The sequence below is a fragment of the Oncorhynchus keta genome, chromosome 32 (genome assembly GCF_023373465.1).
Source record: "Oncorhynchus keta strain PuntledgeMale-10-30-2019 chromosome 32, Oket_V2, whole genome shotgun sequence".
NCBI lineage: Eukaryota > Metazoa > Chordata > Actinopteri > Salmoniformes > Salmonidae > Oncorhynchus > Oncorhynchus keta.
In genome coordinates, this window is record NC_068452.1 from 35,295,861 (window position 1) to 35,309,834 (window position 13,974).

Below are 13,974 nucleotides of genomic sequence, written 5' to 3' on the forward strand. Positions count from 1 at the left end.
CCCGCCGGCGTCTCTCTGCATGTGGCATTAGATGTTGGGTTAGAAAGAGGAGGGAGGTAGGTTTGTCTTGTTGGACTGTGCTGTACCAGGCCCAGAGTTCAGCGTTATTACCACCAGATGTAGGGAGTTTTCTGTTGCACATTTTATTTAACTAGGAAAGTCCGTTAAGAACAAATTCTTATTTACAATGACGGCCTACCCTGACCAAACCCTAACCCGGACAACGCTGGGCCAATTGTGCACCGCCCTATGGGACTCACAATCACGGCCGGTTGTTACACAGCCTGGAAACAAACCAGGGTCTGTAGTGACTCCTCTAGCACTGAGATCCAGTGCCTTAGACCGCTGCGCCACTCGGGAGCCCCAAAGTCAGGCTAGAGGCTACAGCAGGCAGGCAGGGCCCCAGCCCAGAGTGGGAGAGTCCCGGGGAGGCAGGGTGTGGTGGCTGGTGGTTGTGGGGTATGTGTTCCCCTCTGTGAGATGACTCAATTGGGCTGTTGGGTTTGGAATGGTCCTGACTGGTGCCTGATGATGGTCTGTCACTTTAAGAGGGAAACGGACATAATATACACAAGAAAGAAACAACAACAGGCAACTCTATGTACAGTTGCACATGGTCAGGCTTGTCTGCACTGTAGGCCCATGTTTCTGTCAGATTAAAGTTCAAATAAACTCAGCAAAAAAAAAGAAATGTCCTCTCACTGTCAACTGTGTTTATTTTCAGCAAACCTAACATGTGTAAATATTTGTATGAACATAACAAGATTCAACAACTGAGACATAAACTGAACAAGTTCCACAGACTAACAGAAATGACCACTAGCTGCAATAATGTACTGAACAAAGTGTATCTCCTCCTCATGGACTGCACCAGATTTGCATTAGTTCTTGCTGTGGGATGTTACCCCACTCTTCCACCAAGGCACCTGCATGTTCCTGGACATTTCTGGGGGGATGGCCCTAGTCCTCACCCTCCGATCCAACAGGTCCCAGATGTGCCAATGGGATTGAGATCCAGGCTCTTCTCTGGCCATGGCAGAACACTGACATTCCTTTCTAGCAGGAAATCACGCACAGAACGAACAGTATGTCTGGTGGCATTGTCATGCTGGAGGGTCCTATCAGCATGAGCCTGCAGGAAGGATACCACATGAGAGAGGAGGATGTCTTCCCTGTAATGCACAGCGTTGAGATTGCATGCAATGACAACAAGCTCAGTCCGATGATGCTGTGACAAACTGCTCAGATCATGAAGAACTCCACCTCCAAATCAACAGGCCTAGAACAGGCCTTGGTGTAATCCTCATTCCTTCCAGCGATAATCCTGAATCCGATCAGTCACCACTGATGAGACAGAACCGCATTCCTGGTGTAAGTGAAGAGCACTTTTTGCCAGTCCTGTCTGGTCCAGCGGTGTGATGTTTGTGCCCATCCTGGCAGGTGATGTCTGGTGAGGACCTGCCAACAACAGGCCTGATCAGCCCTCAGTCCAGTCTCCCTCAGCCTATTGTGGACAGTATCAGCACTGATGGGCATTGCAATTGTGTTCCCTGGTGTAATCTGCAGTAATTGTTGTTGCCATCCTGTACCTGTCCACAGATTTGATGTTCAGGACCCTGTACCAATCCTGTGCAGGTGTTTTTCAGAGTCAGTAGAAAGGCCTCTTTTGTATCCTAAGTTTTCAAAACTGTGACCATAATTGACTAAAGTCTGTAAGCTTTTGGTGTCTTAACGATCGTTCCACAGGTGCATGTTCATTAATTGTTTATGGCTCATTGAACAAGCATGGGAAACAGTGTTTAAACCCTTTGCAATGAAGATCTGTGAAGTTATTTGGATTTTTACTAAATATCTTTGAAAGATGGTCAAACTTTCTTTTTTTTCTGAGTTTTATCTATGTTCAATGTGCACTGGCTAGGACTAATGAATCATCTTAATTGTCAGATAAGTGAATGTATTAAATATACTTCAGCTCAATGTCAAGTATCAAGACTACTATGGGTGTAGTCTTATCTTAGGCGGTATCTTACATACTGACACAGCCAGCTTGCAACACACAATCACTTGAAATATTCTACTGAATGTATGCGCCTCGCCTTGCATCCTCATCAAGAGGCTCTCCCCTGTTCCATCGTGCTGTGAGACCACGAGTGACAGAGTGCATCGTTCTAAATCGCCACATTACCTAAATCTATGTAACCGTGGCAACAAAGTGGCTGAGCAAATGAATTGATCTTCAGGGGCATCATGAGACCAAATTACTTTGTCACTTCAATTTGTTGACAGATGGGTCATGAAGTGTTGCATTTCCCCATGCTCATCTATTTCACACAGGATATAGTGTGAGGAAATGGACCTTTTAGTGGACTGAGTCATTTGACTTTCTCTTTTTTTTCTGTCTGTCTGGTGCTCGCCCCCTCACTTTCTTGGTCTCTTTTTCTCTCCCTCAATTAATTTTTTCCTAATTTAATTTCTCTCCTTTTCTCTCTCTCAGGGATTTTCTTCCTCGAGGATCAGGCATTGTCACCCGTAGACCTCTGATCCTGCAGCTGTGCTTTAACAAAGCCGGTGAGTCTGAATTCTCATACAACCATGGCCTTATCTGTCCTCATTGCTGCTGCCATGGACCTGCCTCCTCCACTCAACAACACTGGCTGGTGCCTGGTAAAGACTTTATTCTCTCGCTCTCTCTCTCTCGCTCTGTGTCTCTCGCCCGCTGTGTGTCTGTCTCGCTCTCTCTCTCTGTCGTGTCTGTAGAGTATGCAGAGTTCCTACACTGTAAAGGGAGGAAGTTTGTGGACTTTGAGGAGGTCCGGGCGGAGATTGAGGCAGAGACAGACAGGATCACAGGCTCCAACAAGGGCATCTCCCCCATCCCCATCAACCTCCGGGTCTACTCCCCTAACGGTAATGCTCACCAACAGTTATTCATTTGGTGTTCATTTTAACATATGCATGCACACGTTCAGTTGGATGTATGTGTACACACACACACACACGGGCACACATAAAAGCGCAGCAAACACTTACATTCATGTATCAACCTCTCAAAGAAACTACCTTCGCCAAACAAGGACATGTATACACAATGTAACACACATCATGCAGTCTACATGGCAACAGTCATAACCTTCTCCCTCCCCCTCCATCTCGCTCTCAGTGTTAAACCTGACTCTGATCGACCTGCCGGGGATGACTAAGGTGGCAGTGGGGGACCAGCCGCTGGACATAGAACACCAGATCAGGGACATGCTGCTGCAGTTCATCACCAAGGAGAGCTGCCTCATCCTGGCCGTCACCCCCGCCAACCAGGACCTGGCCAACTCTGACGCCCTCAAGATTGCCAAGGAGGTGGACCCACAGGGTAAGGGACTAGGAGGCGGACCCACAGGGTAAGGGACTAGGAGGCGGACCCACAGGGTAAGGGACTAGGAGGCGGACCCACAGGGTAAGGGACTAGGAGGCGGACCCACAGGGTAAGGGACCGGGAGGCGGACCCACAGGGTAAGGGACCGGGAGGCGGACCCACAGGGTAAGGGACTAGGAGGCGGACCCACAGGGTAAGGGACTAGGAGGCGGACCCACAGGGTAAGGGACTAGGAGGCGGACCCACAGGGTAAGGGACTAGGAGGCGGACCCACAGGGTAAGGGACCGGGAGGCGGACCCACAGGGTAAGGGACTAGGGAGGCGGACCCACAGGGTAAGGGACAAGCCTAGTGGTGCTGTACTGGTTCTCTATTGGAACTCCCAGGACCAAAGGATGAGGATGGGCACTTGATTTCTGGGTGGTTTTCATTTGGTGCACCAAATAGACTGAAACATTGACGCAGTACCTGGACTTGTCCAATAAGAAACACTAATTGATATTTTTTCCACCTATTGTTTTTCCTACTGAACAATTGTATTGAATTTAAGGAGATGAGGAATGGAAGGCTGGGTGGATGGTGGACAGGCAGTAGTCAGGATTAATATGTTGAGATTAACTGTTTGTTCTGTTCAGGTCTTCGCACTATTGGCGTGATCACAAAGCTGGACCTGATGGACGAAGGGACGGATGCTAAAGACATCCTGGAGAACAAACTGCTACCTCTGCGTAGAGGTGAGGGGAGACACACACACACACACACACCTCATTGACTGCAGAGGAATAAGTGTGCGCTCTCTCTCCAGGTTATATCGGCGTGGTGAACCGCAGTCAGAAGGACATAGATGGCAGGAAGGACATCCGCGCTGCGCTGGCTGCTGAGAGGAAGTTCTTCCTGTCTCACCCGGGCTACAGACACATGGCCGAGCGCATGGGCACCCCACACCTGCAGAAACAACTAAACCAGGTGAGAGATTACTCAACGTTCCCCTTTCTGTTATTCTACACTGATGTTCTAGTCTGACTTCCAGATCATTTTTTTTTGCTTTCTTGTGAACTCTGAGAGATGGCACCAACAGATCTTAAACCAGGCTATAATGTTCCTTGAACTCACTTTTTCATTCACTATACATTCTCTCCCCTCCTATTCTCCTTCTCGCTCATTCTATCCCTTCCATTTCTCCTTCTCCCTCCCTCACTCATGGTGTCCCTCTCCCTCCCCCCTCACTCACCGTGTCCCTCTCTCTCTCTCCTCAGCAACTGACCAACCACATCAGGGACACTCTGCCTGGGCTGCGCAGTAAGCTGCAGAGCCAGGTGCTCTCCCTGGAGAAAGAGGTGGAGGAGTACAAGAACTTCCGTCCCGACGACCCCACACGCAAGACCAAGGCCCTGCTGCAGTGAGTAGAGGACACACACACACCACCATAATGAGTAGCTCCAGAGTTGACCCTGACTCTCTGTCTTTCATCCCAGGATGGTGCAGCAGTTTGGGGTGGATTTTGAGAAGCGTATCGAGGGCTCTGGGGACCAGGTGGACACGGCGGAGCTGTCGGGCGGTGCCAAAATCAACCGGATCTTCCACGAGCGCTTCCCCTTCGAGCTGGTCAAGGTGAGCGCTGCGGTCTCAATACTCACTGTCATAATATTTCTACAAGACAAGTTCATCTGCCTGCTTGACTGTTTTGACCACGGTTGATCGACTTGTTTAGAAGTGCATTTTAGAGTGCAGAATGGATTAACAGTGTTTCTATTCTGTGTTCTTTCTTCTTCTCTCTTTTCTCTCTGTCAGATTGTGTTTGATGAGAAGGATTTGAGGAGGGAGATCAGTCATGCCATCAAGAATGTCCATGGTGTCAGGCAAGTGGAGGAGAGGAGAGGCCGTCCTGTGTCTTCACACATCACCACCACTGTGCTCAGCTCTTTCCTCTTCACTGTCAACCCTCTCTGTTTCCTCCTTCCTCCTGACCCACAGCATGCATAGCAATCACAGAGCAATTAGCCTAAAATGCCCACAGATCACTCTCCCACAGAACTGCCTATCATACACTCAAATGGTTGTTGTTGTTCGATGTGAAATCTAAACTCATTTAATCCCCCCCCCCCTCCTTCCTCCCCACCTCTATCTTTCTGTAATATCTTGCTTCTTATTTCCTTGTACATACATCAATCACTGATTTGTGTGTTTCGTGTTTGTATGCTGATAACCTTGGCTCTGCTCTCTCTTCCTTATATTTGTCTGTGAATGTCTGTTTTATTATCTTTTATTTGTTCTTTAAAAAAATATGTACTGTTCTCATTTTCTGGACTGACTGGTCTTTATCTGCTTTTGTCTGTTTGTATGCTATCTCTCTGGACAATAACTTGTCTGTTGTCCTACTTCTGTCAGTTTTTTTTTCTTTTTTGTCCCTGTCTGTCCGTCTCCTTATCTCTGTCCCCCCCGTGTCTGTCCGTGTCCTTTCTCTGCCCCCTGTCTGTCCGTGTCCTGTATCTCTGTCCCGACCCCCTGTCTGTCCGTGTCCTTATCTCTGTCCCCCTGTCTGTCCGTGTCCTTATCTCTGCCCCCCTGTCTGTCTGTGTCCTTATCTCTGTCCCCCTGTCTGTCCGTGTCCTTATCAAATGTCCCCCCCTGTCTGTGTCCTTATCTTGTCTGTCCGTGTCCTTATCTCTGTCCCCCCCGCTGTCCGTGTCCTTATCACTGTCCCCCCGGTCCGTGCACCAACAAGTCTGTCCTGTCCTTAGCCCCCCTGTCTGTCCGTGTCCTTATCTCTGTCTCCCCCTGTCTGTCCGTGTCCTTATCTCTGTCTCCCCCTGTCTGTCCGTGTCCACAAGGTCCCCCCTGTCTGTCCGTGTCCAACACTGTCCCCCTCTGTCCGTGTCCTTATCAGCTGTCCATCCATGGCCTGTACTATCTCTGCCCCCCCGTCTGTCCGTGTCCTTATCTCTGTGTCCCCCCTGTCTGTCCGTGTCCTTTTCTCTGCCCCCCCGTCAGGTCATGTCCCCCCTGTCTGTCCGTGTCCTTATCTCTGCCCCCCTGTCTGTCCGTGTCCTTCTCTGTCCCCCCCTGTCTGTCCGTGTCCTTATCTCTGCCCCCCTGTCTGTGTCTTTGTGCGTCCTCAGAACGGGCCTGTTCACTCCCGACCTGGCGTTTGAGGCCATTGTGAAAAAGCAGATCATTAAGCTGAAAGAGCCCTGTATCAAATGTATCGACCTTGTCATTCAGGAGCTCATCAACACAGTCAGGCAGTGCACCAACAAGGTACTGCAGCCTGGTGTCCAGACTCCCATCCTGTCACGACCCAGCCTGGCCACAAGGGGGCGACACTGAGGGGGCCACAACACTGACCCACTCTGCTCCAAAACAGCTGTCCATCCATGGCCTCTATGACCCTTTAGATAGCACAACTAGGGCCCAGAGATTTTCTAGTCAGGTCATGTAGTTAGTTAGTAAATAAAAACTCCTGGCCCTAATCAGAACGTCTACTGTGTAACCACCCGGGGGCGCACAATTGGCCCAGTGTCGTCCGGGTTTGGCTGTTGTAGGCCGTCATTGTAAATAAAAATGTGTTATTTAAGGTTAAATAAATAAAATAAAAACACGCTATACACACTTGTGGATGGAGCAGATATGGGGACAGTTTGACTCCCCCTCAGCCCGCCACAGCTAGCCTGTGTGCCAGGTGCCTCTGTCGTGTTTTGTGACGGTTGTGGTGTCGTCGTCGTGGAGACTGGATGGTTGGGGATGGCCATTCCCCGAGCATCACTGGTCTCACATGGACAAGCTGCAGGTCTCATCTGTCTAAGAATGATACACACTTAGGACTGACATAGCTAGGGTGTTAGTTATGTGGGTACTGTGAGTTGAATATGTGCCCACATATCTATATTATATACCTAGTTTGAGAAGAACTGCCCTGTCAAGAGAAGAGGATGTGAAAGCCTGCGGCTTGTCCTTATCTTCTTGCTTCACTTGTTTTTCTAGAGACGAGATTTCTAGTTTGACAGATAACTAACTAAACTAAGAATCTTCTTGTTTTTCTTTCTTTCCTGTATTTCTCTCTCTCTCGCCTCTTGTTATTTCTGTCTATCCCTCTCTCTATGCTGCCCCCCTACACTACGCCCCCCGTACCCCCTCAGAACGGGGTTGTTCACCCCTGACCTGGCCTTCGAGGCCATAGTCAAAAAGCAGATCCTCAAACTGAAAGAGCCCAGCCTGAAATGTGTGGATCTGGTGGTGTCTGAGCTGACCGCGCTCGTCATGAAGTGTTCCGTCAAGGTAACCAAGAGCAGCCTCGCCCCTCATAGGAAAGAGGGGGGAGAGAAGGAAGAGAGAGAGAGTGTTCTGGAGCGTATCCTCTCATCTGTGATTGAATGCCCGTCCCTGTTCCCCTCGCACCTCTCTTCCACCGCGCTCCAATCAGTAACCTATCCTAATCATCCCCCACGCCATCACTCCTCAGTGCCTGGATTGTGTGTATCCCTCCCTCGCCACACACATCCTCTCCTTTTGTCCAAGCCACACGTGTCCAATCAAGCATTGACTTGCAAATCACGTGCCTCCTCCATCCCCATCTCCCCTCCTTCTCAAGACCCAGACCTCTGTCTACCAGAACATCAGAGCCCAGATCTCCAGGGCTATATTTATATGTACACATGTCCTGCAGAGCTCCAGAGCTATATTTATATGTATACATGTCCTGCAGAGCTCCAGGGCTATATTTATATGTATACATGTCCTGCAGAGCTCCAGAGCTATATTTATATGTATACATGTCCTGCAGAGCTCCAGGGCTATATTTATATGTATACATGTCCTGCAGAGCTCCAGAGCTATATTTATATGTATACATGTCCTGCAGAGCTCCAGGGCTATATTTATATGTATACATGTCCTGCAGAGCTCCAGGGCTATATTTATATGTATACATGTCCTGCAGAGCTCCAGGGCTATATTTATATGTATATATTTATATGTATACATGTCCTGCAGAGCTCCAGATATTTATATGCTATATTTATATGTATACATGTCCTGCAGAGCTCCAGGGCTATATTTATATGTATACATGTCCTGCAGAGCTCCAGGGCTATATTTATATGTATACATGTCCTGCAGAGCTCCAGGGCTATATTTATATGTATACATGTCCTGCAGAGCTCCAGGGCTATATTTATATGTATACATGTCCTGCAGAGCTCCAGGGCTATATTTATATGTATACATGTCCTGCAGAGCTCCAGGGCTATATTTATATGTATACATGTCCTGCAGAGCTCCAGGGCTATATTTATATGTATACATGTCCTGCAGAGCTCCAGGGCTATATTTATATGTATACATGTCCTGCAGAGCTATATTTATATGTATACATGTCCTGCAGAGCTATATTTATATGTATACATGTCCTGCAGAGCTCCAGAGCTATTTTTATACATGTCCTGCAGAGCTCCAGGCTATATGTCCTGCAGAGCTCCAGGGCTATATTTATATGTATACATGTCCTGCAGAGCTCCAGGGCTATATTTATATGTATACATGTCCTGCAGAGCTCCAGAGCTATATTTATATGTATACATGTCCTGCAGAGCTCCAGGGCTATATTTATATGTATATGTCATGTCCTGCAGAGCTCCAGGGCTATATTTATATGTATACATGTCCTGCAGAGCTCCAGGGCTATATTTATATGTATACATGTCCTGCAGAGCTCCATGCAGAGCTCCAGGGCTATATTTATATGTATACATGTCCTGCAGAGCTCCAGGGCTATATTTATATGTATACATGTCCTGCAGAGCTCCAGGGCTATATTTATATGTATACATGTCCTGCAGAGCTCCAGGGCTATATTTATATGTATACATGTCCTGCAGAGCTCCTATATTTATATGTATACATGTCCTGCAGAGCTCCAGGGCTATATTTATATGTATACATGTCCTGCAGAGCTCCAGGGCTATATTTATATGTATACATGTCCTGCAGAGCTCCAGGGCTATATTTATATGTATACATGTCCTGCAGAGCTCCAGGGCTATATTTATATGTATACATGTCCTGCTCCAGGGCTATATTTATATGTATACATGTCCTGCAGAGCTCCAGGGCTATATTTATATGTATACATGTCCTGCAGAGCTCCAGAGCTATATTTATATGTATACATGTCCTGCAGAGCTCCAGGGCTATATTTATATGTATACATGTCCTGCAGAGCTCCAGGGCTATATTTATATGTATACATGTCCTGCAGAGCTCCAGGGCTATATTTATATGTATACATGTCCTGCAGAGCTCCAGGGCTATATTTATATGTATACATGTCCTGCAGAGCTCCAGGGCTATATTTATATGTATACATGTCCTGCAGAGCTCCAGGGCTATATTTATATGTATACATGTCCTGCAGAGCTCCAGGGCTATATTTATATGTATACATGTCCTGCAGAGCTCCAGGGCTATATTTATATGTATACATGTCCTGCAGAGCTCCAGGGCTATATTTATATGTATACATGTCCTGCAGAGCTCCAGGGCTATATTTATATGTATACATGTCCTGCAGAGCTCCAGGGCTATATTTATATGTATACATGTCCTGCAGAGCTCCAGGGTATACTGTCCTGTTCATAGGGCTTTTTATATGTATACATGTCCTGCAGAGCTCCAGGGCTATATTTATATGTATACATGTCCTGCAGAGCTCCAGGGCTATATTTATATGTATACATGTCCTGCAGAGCTCCAGGGCTATATTTATATGTATACATGTCCTGCAGAGCTCCAGGGCTATATTTATATGTATACATGTCCTGCAGAGCTCCAGAGCTATATTTATATGTATACATGTCCTGCAGAGCTCCAGGGCTATATTTATATGTATACATGTCCTGCAGAGCTCCAGGGCTATATTTATATGTATACATGTCCTGCAGAGCTCCAGTCATATTTATATGTATACATGTCCTGCAGAGCTCCAGGGCTATATTTATATGTATACATGTCCTGCAGAGCTCCAGGGCTATATTTATATGTATACATGTCCTGCAGAGCTCCAGGGCTATATTTATATGTATACATGTCCTGCAGAGCTCCAGGGCTATATTTATATGTATACATGTCCTGGAGCTCCAGGTCTATTTATATGTATACATGTCCTGCAGAGCTCCAGTCCTGGCTCCAGGGCTATTTATATGTATACATGTCCTGCAGAGCTCCAGAGCTATATTTATATGTATACATGTCCTGCAGAGCTCCAGGGCTATATTTATATGTATACATGTCCTGCTGTATTTATATGTATACATGTCCTGCAGAGCTCCAGGGCTATATTTATATGTATACATGTCCTGCAGAGCTCCAGAGCTATATTTATATGTATACATGTCCTGCAGAGCTCCAGGGCTATATTTATATGTATACATGTCCTGCAGAGCTCCAGGGCTATATTTATATGTATACATGTCCTGCAGAGCTCCAGGGCTATATTTATATGTATACATGTCCTGCAGAGCTCCAGAGCTATATTTATATGTATACATGTCCTGCAGAGCTCCAGGGCTATATTTATATGTATACATGTCCTGCAGAGCTCCAGGATATTTATATGTATACATGTCCTGCAGAGCTCCAGAGCTATATTTATATGTATACATGTCCTGCAGAGCTCCAGAGCTATTTTATATGTATAATGTCCTGCAGAGCTCCAGGGCTATATTTATATGTATACATGTCCTGCAGAGCTCCAGGGCTATATTTATATGTATACATGTCCTGCAGAGCTCCAGAGCTATATTTATATGTATACATGTCCTGCAGAGCTCCAGGGCTATATTTATATGTATACATGTCCTGCAGAGCTCCAGAGCTCCAGGTCTATATTTATATGTATACATGTCCTGCAGAGCTCCAGGGCTATATTTATATGTATACATGTCCTGTCTGAGCTCCAGGGCTATATTTATATGTATACATGTCCTGCAGAGCTCCAGGTCTATATTTATATGTATACATGTCCTGCAGAGCTCCAGGGCTATATTTATATGTATACATGTCCTGCAGAGCTCCAGGGCTATATTTATATGTATACATGTCCTGCAGAGCTCCAGGGCTATATTTATATGTATACATGTCCTGCAGAGCTCCAGGGCTATATTTATATGTATACATGTCCTGCAGAGCTCCAGGGCTATATTTATATGTATACATGTCCTGCAGAGCTCCAGGGCTATATTTATATGTATACATGTCCTGCAGAGCTCCAGAGCTATATTTATATGTATACATGTCCTGCAGAGCTGCAGAGCTCCAGAGCTATATTTATATGTATACATGTCCTGCAGAGCTCCAGGGCTATATTTATATGTATACATGTCCTGCAGAGCTCCAGGGCTATATTTATATGTATGTCCTGCAGAGCAGGGCTGTATACCTGCAGAGCTCCAGGGCTATATTTATATGTATACATGTCCTGCAGAGCTCCAGGGCTATATTTATATGTATACATGTAAATGTCCTGCAGAGCTCCAGGGCTATATTTATATGTATACATGTCCTGCAGAGCTCCAGAGCTATATTTATATGTATACATGTCCTGCAGAGCTCCAGGGCTATATTTATATGTATACATGTCCTGCAGAGCTCCAGGGCTATATTTATATGTATACATGTCCTGCAGAGCTCCAGAGCTATATTTATATGTATACATGTCCTGCAGAGCTCCAGAGCTATATTTATATGTATACATGTCCTGCAGAGCTCCAGAGCTATATTTATATGTATACATGTCCTGCAGAGCTCCAGGGCTATATTTATATGTATACATGTCCTGCAGAGCTCCAGGGCTATATTTATATGTATACATGTCCTGCAGAGCTCCAGGGCTATATTTATATGTATACATGTCCTGCAGAGCTCCAGGGCTATATTTATATGTATACATGTCCTGCAGAGCTCCAGGGCTATATTTATATGTATACATGTCCTGCAGAGCTCCAGGGCTATATTTATATGTATACATGTCCTGCAGAGCTCCAGGGCTATATTTATATGTATACATGTCCTGCAGAGCTCCAGGGCTATATTTATATGTATACATGTCCTGCAGAGCTCCAGAGCTATATTTATATGTATACATGTCCTGCAGAGCTCCAGAGCTATATTTATATGTATACATGTCCTGCAGAGCTCCAGAGCTATATTTATATGTATACATGTCCTGCAGAGCTCCAGAGCTATATTTATATGTATACATGTCCTGCAGAGCTCCAGAGCTATATTTATATGTATACATGTCCTGCAGAGCTCCAGGGCTATGAGGCTGTGCTCTCTCACTGACCCATCACTGACCCTGTTGCTGTGTTGCCATAGCAACAGTGCTGCTCAACAACCATGCCATCTTGTGGATGGAGGGGGGAATTGCATTTCAAAGACCCACCACAGTCCATCCCTTTCACTGTCACTCTACCTCTGGTATTAGTTCAGCTGATGAAAGGATTTGCCCTTCACTCTGTCCTTCACCCTCTTCTTCTTTATTCTCCTGATCTGTTCTTCACTAACATGAAATAATATCAGCAATCACCGTCAGCTTGGAATGATTGTTTACTGTCACAGGAAAACAATAGTGTCAACTGTAAGTTAATTAACTTTATTATTATATTTTTTTATGTTGAATGTTCTAATTTCCTAAATGTTTCTATGTATTTTAGCCATTGATCCATTTAAAGGTTGACTCCAGTCAACTAGAGCTAATCATCATGACATCACTCCTCATGGTATCCATCATGGTCATTCCCAGCTGAGGCTGAAAGCGCTGCCCTTATGCCATAGATCACAGACATTCATTCTGTGTGCATGCCCATTTAAGGAGTGAGTGTGTGTGTGTGTTAGTTAATATGATTCCTATATTGACTGCTAAATGCCTATGTCCTTCCCCTATCCTGCACACTGAGTGTAAGAAACTTTAAGAACACCTTCCTAATATTGAGTTGCACCTCATTTTTCCCTCAGAACAGCCTGAATTTGTCGGGCATGTACTCTATAAGGTGTCGAAAAGCGTTCCACAGGGATGCTGGCCCATTTTGGCTCCAATGCTTCCCACAGTTGTGTCAAGTTGACTGGATGTCCTTTGGGTGGTGGACCGTTCCTGATACACACAGGAAACTATTGAGTGTGAAAAACCCAGCAGCGCTGCATTTCTTGACATACAAACCGGTGCGCCTGGCACCTATTACCATACCCTGTTCAAGGGTACTTCAATATTTCGTCTTGCACACATACACAATCTGTGTCTCAAGTGTATCGAAGCTTCAAAATCCTTGAACCTGTTTCCTCTCCTCATCTACACTGATTGAAATGGATTTAACAGGTGACATCAATAAGGTTTCATAGCTTTCACCTGGTCAGTCTATCATGGAACGAGCAGGTGTTCTTAATGTTTTGTCCACTCAGTGTATGTGTTTCATCTCCTGTCTGTTGTATATGTAAATGGAAGGTAGGTCTGTCTGGATAGTCCTGCCAGAGTGTCAGTGTAGGTGTTTCATCTCCTGTCTGTTGTATATGTAAATGGAAGGTAGGTCTGTCTGGATAGTCCTGCCAGAGTGTTAGTGT

General features: G+C 45.9%; 1 protein-coding gene across 1 annotated transcript in view; it reads left to right on the forward strand.

The window, feature by feature from the left end:
• dnm2a (dynamin 2a) overlaps nucleotides 1–13,974 on the forward strand; it is a 46,836-nt gene that overhangs the window by 17,349 nt on the left and 15,513 nt on the right. Inside the window, exons 3-11 of the mRNA XM_052491576.1 lie at nucleotides 2,495–2,568; nucleotides 2,758–2,907; nucleotides 3,161–3,364; nucleotides 4,002–4,100; nucleotides 4,172–4,332; nucleotides 4,623–4,765; nucleotides 4,842–4,977; nucleotides 5,158–5,225; nucleotides 6,486–6,624. Of these exons, the coding sequence (XP_052347536.1) occupies nucleotides 2,495–2,568; nucleotides 2,758–2,907; nucleotides 3,161–3,364; nucleotides 4,002–4,100; nucleotides 4,172–4,332; nucleotides 4,623–4,765; nucleotides 4,842–4,977; nucleotides 5,158–5,225; nucleotides 6,486–6,624 (1,174 nt within the window). The remainder of the gene's footprint in view (nucleotides 1–2,494; nucleotides 2,569–2,757; nucleotides 2,908–3,160; nucleotides 3,365–4,001; nucleotides 4,101–4,171; nucleotides 4,333–4,622; nucleotides 4,766–4,841; nucleotides 4,978–5,157; nucleotides 5,226–6,485; nucleotides 6,625–13,974) is intronic.